General features: G+C 43.0%; 1 protein-coding gene across 1 annotated transcript in view; it reads right to left on the bottom strand.

The window, feature by feature from the left end:
- celsr2 (cadherin, EGF LAG seven-pass G-type receptor 2) overlaps positions 1-13184 on the bottom strand; it is a 75030-nt gene that overhangs the window by 20988 nt on the left and 40858 nt on the right. Inside the window, exons 4-6 of the mRNA XM_079578614.1 lie at positions 6290-6405; positions 6115-6203; positions 269-426 (exon numbers count right to left, since the gene is read on the bottom strand). Coding sequence (XP_079434740.1) covers positions 269-426; positions 6115-6203; positions 6290-6405 — 363 coding nt within the window. The remainder of the gene's footprint in view (positions 1-268; positions 427-6114; positions 6204-6289; positions 6406-13184) is intronic.

The raw sequence follows: 13184 nt of genomic DNA on the forward strand, positions 1-13184 counted from the left end.
AAATTCATCACAGAGTTAGAGTAAAGCGTTAAAGCCTGAAATATTAGGCAGTGGAGATACTTTGGAGATCTGCAAAACAAGTTTACGACAAATAAAAACATTGAGAAACACTTAATAGTAAGTACACACTATTTGTAAGGCATTGGTAAACCTCGTCGTACAAATCCTTAATAGTGTGTAGTGATAAAACATTGTTACCAATCACTGAATACACTTCAGAAGTCAATCAAGTCGATATAATGACAACATTTTACTGTTTGTAACTTACTTCTTGGATCCCGATTGGTTGCCCTGAGCGGAGCACGTGTAGTTTCCGATCACATGACCAAATCTGAGGGCCAGGGTGGAGTCACAGTTGTCCAGCGTCACCACGACGACCTTCTGGTCCGAGGGGCCCTGTGGAAGACCGGCCTGGTTCAGGACAGGCTGCGAGCGAGAGGAGAGGGCGTGAACTGTCTATAATGGCTTCCGCAAAGGTCAAAGAGCGGTCACTTTTCATCTGAAGGGCTCACTTTGAAAAATGCTGTAACGTTGTTAGTTTTATTTCGTTTTGTTCAGGTATGTTTGAGTGATCTTACTTATTCAGCCTGCCTCAACACTTTTCCCTCCACTTTCCCCGCGGTTGTTAAAATGGTGCTTCTCTGTGCCTAAGTCTGAACAGATGATTTCTTTCAGCACAAACATTGCCTCCACTACAAACCATGTGATCTTCAGTTACCAAGACAACCCTTCTTTCCTTTTGGCTTTTTCTTTTTCTTTCTTTTATCTGACACTTATGTGATGATTGACTTTTTGCCATTTATGTATTATGCAAGTAAGCTTAAGACTGACATCAAGAATGTACATTGTCATCCGAAGTGGTTGGAAAGAATGAAACGTTTTCTCATGTCAAGACAATAATCCAGACAAAGCTCAAAGGAACAAAATGTGACTGAAGTGCTCTGCCACTTTCAGTGCGCTGCTATTTTTAAGATTAAAAACTTTTTGGGTGACTCAGGCTTTCAAAAACAATACTGAGAATTGCCATGCTTGGAGGAGGATTTAGAAAAGATTAATTTCCAAGCAATGCGAGGTCGCCTTACAAGCCTAATCACAATGTGGGAAAACAAGAGCTCGATAATCTTCTCCATCACACTCTGCTTGTGCCGTTTTATAATTCATACCCCAACAGTGGCTGCGAATGGCCAACTGTCTTTTCTCAACAGGCCGCCATCCCAGTCAACAATAGGATCTTCTTCATTGTCTGTGCGTTCACTGGGGGAGTGGGGCACTGAGGGGGCGGGGTTTGCGGGGGAGAGAATGATGATTTTGTCGATAAAAGGTCACGACCTGTTTTCAGACCTGGGCTGTTCCTCAGGGGTCAGCGCCGGCTCATGTTAACCCTTAAGTAGAAGTTCAAACTGGTGTGGAGGAGAGTGAGCGATCGGGACGCCTGCGGGAGGACGAGGGGCGGCGTGCGAGGAGCCGTCCCCTTGTCAGGCAGGATTTGGGAGGAATTAGCCCATCTCGTGTGGACAAGTGATGCAGAGGGAGGAGAGGAGCACAGCGGAGGGGTACGTGTGATCAGAAGCCAGCGCAGATTAGCCCTGCACTGGATTGTACTATCACTGATGTATACAAATATAAATGTCCAGCACAATACTCGGCTTTCACTTTGATCTAACAAACAATAAATTGAGTAGGCAACGTGACATGATATGGATTATTCTGAATCTCGGGCCACATATGCTCAGGATATCACTCAAGTTTGTGAATAAATCCGTTTGCTTATGTCATCAATGTAGTCACAACTTGCTCATTCACCGTGACATTAAAGAAGAACGAAGCGACTTGTTTACCTTAATAAATCCTAGTAATATAAGCGTTAATGGGATGAGGGGGGGGGGTCTTTCATCTGCTCCTGTTGTCTCTGGCCAGAAAACCACGATTGCAACTTGACTGCCACCGAGGCGAAGGCCCCAATACACACTAATGGAATCACAAAGAAGAAGCTAACAGGCTAACGGGCAAAGCTAACTGCGGGCTAGCGCCACTTAAGCAGTATTTACAGCCAAGTTTGAGTGAAAAAAATTCTCTCCATTGTGTAACTAGATGTACCTCTCTCCGTTTGTCTTTTCTGTCAGCGTAGTATTTACTCTCACGACATTTAATGAGTAAAAAACCACAACATGCTACGACACCTGCAGTGGCGCTTATGGCCTCTAGGGGCATGATTATTATTCAAAATATTGTCGACAACAACAAAAATGATGTCGAAGTACGTTTTCTCATTGCTGGAAACAAGTTCAAAGTGCAGTGTCACAAAATTAAAATGTTTTAGATTTTTACTCAAGTAAAAAGCACCAGTTGCATATGATAAATTAAGCAAATGACAAAGCCTTCAGAGATGCCCCTCCTACACATTTTTTCTCTTTTCAAGCAGAAAAAGCTTTTACCTGTCTAACGTAATCCCACGCACCCGTCGCACAGATGCTTCAGGGAGGAGACCGCAGAGTCTCCGGGCCAGATCACCTGAAGGGCAGCTCTCAGGAAGCCAAACACTCTCCCTGCACACCTTCCCCTCTGCTTCCAACCAAATTTACAAACTGTGGTCCTCCCCAGCTCCTCAAGGACACCAAACATTTCAACCGGTGATTATTTATACATTGCTAGTAACGTAATAGATTTTGTACTTGGAGAAATTGACGATAACATTTCTAAAAAGCTACAATTTGTTTTTGATCTTTTTAAACAGATCACTGAATGGTAAAACAAGCCAACATCCTCAGTGAATCTCCCCAAAAGTGAAATAATCGGACATGCTGTTTTTTCCACGGCTTGTGAAAGCGTCGGGCTCTTTCTCTCTCTCTCTCTGACCTCCTCTTGTAATCAGTCATGGCTGTTGACTCTCCAATAATGCGCGTCTGTCAGGACATTTCTCTCGCGCACAAAGCCAATCCTGTCACTGCTGATTGGTGCGCACATATTTGCTTTGCTCCACATCAAACGCTACTTTTCCTGCAAGGCATTATGGGAGTATGAGTTCCCCGTCAATTGAGGGTGACGGGGGAGAACCAAGAGGCGGCAAACACAAATATTAGGGAAGATTGACTGGTGGTATCGTAGCAACAAGAGGGGGCAGCCCAAAAGCACCAGAGTCACCACTCAAAGCCGGAGTCAATACTTCTCTAGCGTTTTTGGCTTCCTTTCGCGCCTCTGCTTTTCTGTCCCGCTTGAGAGCGAGAGGGGCACCTTCCTCGGGGCCGCATCACTCACTGCCCGCGTCCCAAAGGAAGAAAGCCCGGGCACAAAGGCAGCGGTCATTGCCATTCTCCACAGCTTCCCACTTCTCACTGAAAGCCACATTTTAATCTAAAATGCCCCACCCCCCGCGGACAGTGACGGGACAGGGGAGCGCGGGGCCGCTGCGGGACACCTCAGACGGGAGGGGCCCCGAGGTTATGCCTCATCGATTTGGGACATGAGAACAGGAGTGGTGTGAATTAGGTCTGCCTAAAGACTGAATGCTGATAATGTGTTATTACATTGGGTCATTTGTAGCTGCCTCCAAAAATACTGTATTAGCTTTACAGGTTTCTGCAACATTAAAGGGACTATTCAGAGTTTAAAAATGTTAGACTTATGTATTTTCCTCCCCCTACATGTTCCAACAATGTCCTAATGTGTAGAATGAGCCCAGACCTGTTCACCACAACTGCCTCTACAATCCTGCACTGTCACTCAAAACGATGTTACTTCGGGTCCAAATTGCCGTCATGCACGAGCTTAATATAGAAGCTGCAGTTACACGTATGACCTGAGGTGGCACTAGTGAGCATAAAATGGCTAACTTTCATCTAGCCCCTTTAAGCTAGATGGAACAATGCGAGTGGTAATTATTAATCATAGTTTTACATCAGTGAAGTGGAGGTACTGTTTTAAACTAAAGCCAAGTCGATAAAAAGTTTAAATGTAGTCCAAAACATTTGTGAGGATTCCACATTCCAAGGGCAAAGGTGGGACTCGCTCATGGCCCTTTGGTACAGCATTGATTGCACAACAACAGTTATGGACTTTTTACTTGATGATTTCAATCATCAAGATAATGAAGTGAAATATTAAATCAAAGAAAATGTCAAACTCCGGAAAACTAGGATTTGCAAAATCATAGTAATACTTTACAATATGCCTGGTAAGTCTATGTAGTTACTGTAGCATTATCCTAGACAACTACAGTGGTACATCTATGCTACCTATCATGGCACCTACAATGGTACTTGTCAGTTAGTTTTACTTAATGGGCCATATTATAAAGTGTTAATATACTGGTGTTGACTTTGTTCTGGCTAAGGACAACAACACACAGACTAGTCATATTGAATTGTCATGGACGGTCTGTATGAATACGGTCTACTCAACTCAAACGCAACTTGTAGATAGGATTTTTACTTTCTTTATCTCAAATGCCTTTTTGATATTTCTAGTGCACAAACTAAAATAAATGGTGAATCCTACTATAATTTCGTCTTGGCAATTGGCCGCTCATTTCCATCCAAAAGTTGACAAGGCGTTGACAAGTTGGCCACGTTTCATAGATACAGGGTAAAAATGTGCACTGTGGGGGTGTCGCCTTGGAAACATTATTATGATGCAAAGTGACTTATTCAATGGACTCAAAAGTTGGTCCTGGCCCAGACTGACTCTATCCATTCCTCCCTGATAGAAATGTCTCCAGCCAAAACATATTTAGCCCGTTGTGAAAAACGTCTCTCCTCCTCTAGCGCTGTCTCTCGATAGAGGAGCTTTATTTAAACCTCTACCCTCTGCGGCGCACTGGATGGCACACTGCCTCACCTCCCCATCATCAACTGTCAGCAGCTTTTCTCTGGTCCTACACAGCGGCACAAGGAACACCTCCATAGCTCAGGGATTTCTGTCAAATTCAACTTGCCACATTTAGTCCTCCTCAACTCCCAAGTTATAGCCTCATACTTCTGCCACTCCTCAATGCAGTCTGGAGCTGTCACCCACCCAGAGTAAGACACGTTTTACTTATTCATTGGGTTATTTGCTCGTGACAGTGCCAGCAATAAAAGCATGGGCTAATTTCCATCCGTTGTCCCTCACTTATACTCATAAACACATTCTTGCCAATTGAACATTTCAGAACCCGGAAGACCCCTGCACAGACACAGGGAGAACATGCAAACTCCACACAGAAAGGCCCCGTTCAGTCGAGGGATCAAACTTGGGACCGCCGCGACACAAAGTTGTAGCTTATACACGCCATTTTGAATACTGAGGTAGAATTATGCAGTACTACAACATGCAACACTATCTCTACTCAGGGTGAAAATGAAAGACAATTGATTGACAGTGGCATTTTTCTGTACTTGTAATCATTGCTCAAGAAGATAACAGTTAAAACACGGCCCCAGGGAGCGCACGTTCATGTGGACAAACTAGCAAATGTGGCACAGACGAGCTACAGCAGGATTTACTAAAGATTTGCTTTACTCCTCAGACTAAATTAACACATCAAAGAGGAAACAAAAACCTTTCTCTGTGATTTTTATAGTTCGTCACATCACCAGAGTCTCAGTCTGAGTCCGTGTTTAAGTTGCTCAAGACGTTAGCATGCTACCGGTTAGCAGCAAATATTGACAGTTCATTCAACACAATAAATATATGTGCGGCTCACATCTATGAATCTGACCTCACATGTTGTATCCAAGGCTAGATGTTTGAGGTTCAAGGCTTTCTCTTGGTGACGTCAGAGCTGAGCTGCTGAAGCTAAATGCTAACTGGCAGCATGCTAGCATCTTAAACACTGACTCACTGGTTTCTTCACATAAACGTGCGCTCTCTGGGGTTGTATTTTTACTGTTATCTTCTTGAGCAATGATTACGAGTACATAAAAATGCCACTCACAATCAGTCTTTCATTTTCATGTAGAGACTTTGTTACATGTTGTAGTACTGCATAATTCTACTTCGCTATTCAAAGTAGTCACCATAACAACAAAAATCACATGACTGAAAGGTATGCATAAAACCGCGGGGATTTTTATAGTAATGATTTAACAGAAAAATTAAATCAGGCAGTCAATATTTGAGAGATAGACTGTGTGTTACCTTATTGTAGTAGTGAACTTCAGCCACATGCCACTGTCCATCACTGACTCCTCCAGGGAGATACGGAGAAACTGTGGTCTTTGTCTCACCTTTAGATCATAAATACATAAATGAGTATCACTGCAATAATATTTTTTGCTTTTTTCTCTCGTTTCGTAACAATTTAACATACTACCAGCTGAGAAAGTGAGTTGAATCTGCTCGTTGATGATTTCCATCGCTATGAAGTCATGTTTTTCATTGAAGCGTCCATTGTACAGTAGCAACCCGTTGGGCTCTCTCGTGGCAAATCTGAAAAGAAAAAAGGTATGTTTTTAAATGAACAGAATTGGACAGTTCATGATCATTCAGGATTAGCATTTTGAGACATGCTTTCAGCCATTATTTTCACATGGAGTATTGAATTCAAAGAGAAATAGAAGAAAAAGGCTTCAAGAAACTGACGCATGTACGATTACATGCAATTACACACTCAACGCTGGCAGCTCTTTTTGCTTAAGATTTGCTAGATTCTTTTTTACGGCATAGAGAGGCTTCTGTGCAAATTGACATCACATTGAACATTATCAGCCCCAATCCACGAAAAACAAGCTGAAAAGAGAAAAATCACGTGTGACCGCGCTGAACGGGATAATGAGGTTAACCAGTGGCACGAGGGAAGAGTCTGCTGCCGCTGGACTGACAACACGGAGAAGGAAACTGAAAAAGTGTGCCATGAATAGACATATACAGCGGCACAATAGAGAGACGCAGAAGTAGGGCAATGTCAAAGCAGGCGAGTGGGGGCATTATGGTACGAGGGCTCGGGAAGACGCTGGGAGTGGAGACGAGTGTGACTTGTTTCCTTCTCATAGATGAACGAAGAGTGACCACAACGTAAGATTATGTCTAAGAGCTTGGGGCCACCACAGTGCGTCAACTACACGTGCGTATTCAGTATTGCGAAACACGCACACTGGATGCTTTTTTTAAAAATCTGGTATGAATGTAAAAATAATGACAATTTGTGTGAATAAATGTGTCTCCTTTTTTGTAATATCGATAAAGACGAATATTGTAATATTGTACACAGTATATTTGGCACCTGAGAACAAATTCTTCATTTGGGGAGTCAATGTTGAGTTATCAAATTGGTTATGGTTATTATTCTTGTTTGATACTCTGGAGTGTTTGAGGGTTCTGTTAAGAATGAAAATTATGTACAGTACGAGTAAGAGTACAAACCCTTATGTTTTAAAATTACTGAAAAAAATAATAATAGAAGTCCAATAGTATCATATGTATTTTAATCTTCAATAGAAATTAAAAAAAATAATCTTATTCATTAATTTTGAGATATTTGATTTGAACAAAAATAAAACATATGCTTTTTATTGTCAATACTGTACATAAAATATTATTAAACATAAGATTGTCCTTATCATCCACTGTTATATATATTCTCATTCATGTGTATATTTTAATTGTCACTTCTGAATGAAATAAATAAATGAAAATGATAAATGAAATTGAATGTACAATATCCTCATATGGACTCAATGGAGCAATGGCCCAGACACTGAATGATAAGTTATTCCATTGAGGCTCAAACTAAAAATACCTGTCGTATGTAGTCCACTCTGATGAATCTGACCATACTGAAGTAGGTCAGTGGGATGATATGTGAAGGTAAAGAGCATGAAACAACATTAACAACAGGATTATTTATGATTTGTCCCAAAGGGAGTCCCTGCTCACATCTGGCACCTCCAGCTCCTCATGTGCCACTGCGCCTTCTGCTCATTTATTCTAATAACAAGCACTTCTCTAAAGACATGTTCATTTATATTTTTTAAATCAGGTCAGTTTCATCAATAATAAAACCAAAGAGAGAAATGTAATAAACCCACAGCTGTCCTGACTGAGATGCCATTTAAAAGGACACTATTTTAATCTCCTCAACCCCGTCGTCACGTCTTCCAATGAGGAAGCAGAGGCTGGGGACTCGGAGGTGGGCTCGCCCATCACCGGGGCTGAAGTCACCAAGGTGGTGAGAAAGCTCCTTGGTGGCAAGGCTCCGGGGGTGGATGAGATTCGCCCTGAGTACCTTAAGTCTCTGGATGTTGTAGGACTGTCTTGGCTGACACGTCTCTGCAACATCGCGTGGCGGTCGGGGACAGTGCCCCTGGATTGGCAGACCGGGGTGGTGGTCCCTCTCTTTAAAAAGGGGGATCGGAGGGTGTGTTCCAATTACAGAGGAATCACCCTCCTTAGCCTCCCCGGTAAGGTCTATTCCGGGGTGCTGGAGAGGAGGATCCGGCCGATGGTTGAACCTCGGATCCAGGAGGAACAATGCGGTTTTCGTCCTGGTCGTGGCACACTGGACCAACTCTATACCCTTCATCGGGTACTCGAGGGTTCGTGGGAGTTCGCCCAACCAGTCCACATGTGTTTTGTGGATCTGGAGAAAGCGTTCGACCGCGTCCCTCGTGGTGCCCTGTGGGAGGTGCTCCGGGAGTATGGGGTCCGGGGCCCTCTGCTAAGGGCTGTCCGTTCCCTGTATGACCGCAGCAGGAGCTTGGTTCGCATTGCCGGCAGTAAGTCAGACCTGTTCCCGGTGCGTGTTGGTCTCCGCCAGGGCTGCCCTTTGTCACCGGTTCTGTTCATTACTTTTATGGACAGAATTTCTAGGCGCAGCCAGGGGCCGGAGGGTGTCCGGTTTGGGAGCCTCAGAGTCTCATCTCTGCTGTTTGCGGACGATGTTGTTCTGATGGCTTCAACGAACCAGGACCTTCAGCACGCACTGGGGCGGTTTGCAGCCGAGTGTGTAGCGGCCGGGATGAGGATCAGCACCTCCAAATCCGAGGCCATGGTTCTCCACCGGAAAAAGGTGGTTTCCCCTCTTCAGGTCGGTGGGGAGTCCTTGCCTCAAGTGGAGGAGTTCAAGTATCTCGGGGTCTTGTTCACGAGTGAGGGACGGATGGAGCGTGAGATCGATAGACGGATCGGTGCGGCGTCAGCAGTGATGCGGTCGCTGTATCGGTCTGTCGTGGTGAAGAGGGAGCTGAGTCGGAGCAAAGCTCTCGATTTACCGATCGATCTACGTTCCCACCCTCACCTATGGTCATGAGATTTGGGTAATGACCAAAAGGACAAGATCGCGAATACAAGCGGCCGAAATGAGTTTCCTTCGCAGGGTGGCTGGGCGCACCCTCCGAGATCGGGTGAGGAGCTCAGTTACCCGGGAGGAGCTTGGAGTAGAGTCGCTGCTCCTTCACGTCGAAAGGAGCCAGCTGAGGTGGCTCGGGCATCTGTTTCGGATGCCTCCTGGTCGCCTCCCGCGGGAGGTGTTCCAGGCATGTCCTAGTGGGACAAGGCCTCGTGGAAGGCCCAGGACACGGTGGTGGGACTATGTCTCCGAGCTGGCCTGGTGTCGCCTCGGGGTCCCCCCAGAACAGTTGGAGGAGGTGTGTGTGGATCGGGAAGTTTGGGCATCTCTGCTGAGACTGCTGCCCCCGCGACCCGGCCCCGGATAAAGCGGAAGAAAATGGATGGATGGATGGATGGACTATTTTAATCCTACAATAACAATTCTGTTCATAACTTTGTCAAGTGATCAAAAATGCCTTGTATCTCTGGGAGGCAAGTAGTAGAAAAAGCAAAGTGCTGCCAGTGCAGTTTCTACAAACCAAAGAGAGAGAGAGAGAGAGCTGAAGTTAATTTATAATGCTTAAAAGTTGTCATGGTAGGGACGGTGGCAGAGGCAAAATCTCAAGTATCTTGGGTTGCTTTTAGTCGGGATGAGCAGTAACGCACTCCCTTTCATTCCCGCTCTGACAGGGCTCCGGGGCTTTCTGCACATGATGCTGTTTGCCTGCTTTTCTTGAGCTACAGAGGACCCGGAGGGCAGGGTACCGCTGACCTGTTTACTTTGTAAAAAAGCCTAATCTCAACCTCAAAGAAAAACAGAAAGAACAAAATTTGAAGAGATGATCTAACACAGAAAAAGATATGAAAAAATAAAGTGTAAGATATAGAGCGAGCCTCTCATTGAAGCTCTCTAGTCTAGTACACCGTGTGCCCTCGTCTTGCTTTTTTGACATATCGATTTAAAAGGCTGTCCCGTTTGCCCCCTTGAGCCCTCTGAACTATGAGGGTAATCAACTGGAACTAAGGCATGGCTCGGCTGGCAACACTGCGCCACATTAGGCAGCCATCAGTAAAAATAACAACCAGTCTGCCCCTTATGTTGGGGGTCCGTGTCACGCTATGCTAACATGCTGTAGTACAGGGGATATGTGCAGCGATGTGAGAAAATATGCCTCTCATTCGGGACGCCTGAGAGTGTAAAGGCCTGGAGTTTTTACAGTGCGAGCTCTGAATGGGAAGGGAACACTTTATTATTGATATTTGGCCCAGTTTAGTGGAGCTCTCGCTGAATGTATACAGCCATGATTAAACATTGATTTGGTGCATATTCCGGGCTTACTGTTTCAAAGATTTGTTTTTTTATTTATTTTAAATATGAGGTAGGAAACCATTTTTGATCATATCTTACCCAGATTAATTTTGTTTGATCATCACCAGCCTGAGAGAAATGATAAAGGAATAAAAAGCAACTATTGTAAACGCATTGATGTAATACCTATAGGATTTATAAGAATTCTACAAGCAAATAGGAAATACCCAATGATAAACTAGTATTTAATTCAGATTTATGTTTAGATGGAATTAAATGTAATGAAAAAAATAATAATGCAATAGTACGCAAATAATCAATAATAAAACAACACCCAGCTGTAAATCCTTTTGGAATAGTATCTTTACAAACATTGACTGGGAATAAATCTGGGTTTATGATAATAGGTACATTGTTAATAATAAAGTGTCAGAGGTTTACTATAAAATTATTCATTTAGTTTACCCAACAAAGTTATTTTAATAACATGTACATCCTGCAATATTGAAGAAGAAACTGTTAGATATTTTTGGTGTGAACTTGACTATTTTTGAATCCTTTTGTGGGGAAAAAGGGATCTTTTTGTTGTATTATTTATATAATAACACTACTGATACAAAACATATATTTATTTTACATTTTTTAATCCTGTCTGGCAAATAATATATTAATTTTAGCAAATGGCATAAAGATAAACCAAATATAATAACTCTTATTCAAAACCCTTTCACTTCTTCATTCTTTCTTCTTTTCTTATGTTCTCTCTGTAATATGTAATTATCTTACATACGTATTTAGATATTTATGTCACATTGTATTGCATTTGCTTGTTCTGTTTCTGTTAAATAAAATAAACTATTGTAAAAGCCACACAGCGGAATGTTTAATGTTGCTACATCACAAGAGCAAATACTAAACATGCTCAAAATGACCAGATGAACATCCACAAAGCAAATTTTCCAGTGACTTATCAAAATAAAGCAGGACATCATTGTTGTGCTTTTTATTACATAAAGTGGGGATTGTGATGTCCCAGAATAAAAAGGGTATTTTATCACATTTAAGTGTTTAAATGAGCTAACCATAAATTTGGCGTCTCAAAAGCTAAACTTCGGTTTGCTGGTTTTATGAAATACACTCCAAATGTTATTTTTGCCAGTATTAATGTTAAGCAAAGACGAATGTTCCAAGTTTCCTCTTTACAAAACTGTTGCAGTTCAGCGAGATTCATGGGTTCACTTACTTTTTCCTCCCTGTCCTGTGAATGTTTACATGTCATGGCCATTAAAAAGCAGACACTGTTTATTCATTCTTATGATTTTGATAAAGATCAGACCACATTTTATGACCAATTTAGGCAGAAATGTGAGAAATTCTAAAGCGTTCACATACATGTTCCTCCCACAGTATGTTACTCCAAGGACAACACTTCACACTAAACTCAAGAAAGCAGCAGCGTTTAACTAAAAACCTGACATTAAACAATAAATTAGCAATTCAGCTGATTTCCATGTCAGGTCAGAGCATTTTCTCCAGTTCCCGAGGATCACATGAAAGCGGCATAAGCCTAATGTTTGTTGTCAAGAAAGCAACATCTCCATGGAGACGAGTGGCTGATGTCCTGCTCCCAGCAAAATTACAGGACAGATCTGAGGAGATGTGTGTCCTCTTGCAGGAGGACATATGTTCACCGTAAAAACAATAGATGCTTGTACTTTATTCTGTTTACCGAGAGGAATGCTACGCTGTGTGGCTTTAAACTACGACTGTACTATATCAAAAGAGGGAACAATGTAATCCAAGTCTATACAGCAAAAAATACATATTTCACAATGTTGCTACAAAGCTATATGATATATTATCCTTGTGTGGCCTATGGGAAGTCAATTTACATTTATGGCATTGTATTTCCAGAATTCAAAGATGGTAAACTACAGTTTGTAACCCAACGCGTCATGTGACAGATTATGTTTAAGGACACGCCTAAAAGACAGACTTTGATGAAAAGAGAAAACCTACAACTTTCCGCATGGGGTTTACTGAACAGTTCAAGACTTCCGCACAGGTCGATGATTGAAATCTCAGCTGCAAATTTCTGAACCACATCGAGGTTGAATGGGACCTAAAATTAGCCTAAGCCGCTGATCATAGGAGCGGCTCTTTGGGCTGGTCACCAGATCTGGAGGCTCTCAGGTGACAGCGCGGCTCACTGACCTCACCTGTGTCTCACCTGCCCGGGGCCGCTCCTTGTGCCCCCCCATCTTAACACTCCACCCCCCTTCCCGCTGCCGTCACACAACAGCCCGCTTTCAAAAAACTGGTCAGAGCTGTTCCTCATCAAAAAAGCCTGTCATCTGAACCACCCTTGAAGAAGGCCTCAGCTCACAAGGGAGATATCGTTCACACCAACGGCCATTTTGGGTCTCCAGTGACACGTGGGACAATACGTGAAGCAAAACGACATTACACCTTTGTTGTGATGAGATACTCGCGGTGTTGTTGTGTGTTATGACGATCAAGAACCTTTTTACTCCTGAATACTTTACAGTACATTACATTACACCACAGTAAATCTCAAAGTATAATCATACACTTGTAGAACAGGTCCACACCAGAATTGCAAATCGTACCA

This window comes from Gobius niger, assembly GCF_951799975.1.
Source record: "Gobius niger genome assembly, chromosome: 20".
Lineage (NCBI taxonomy): Eukaryota > Metazoa > Chordata > Actinopteri > Gobiiformes > Gobiidae > Gobius > Gobius niger.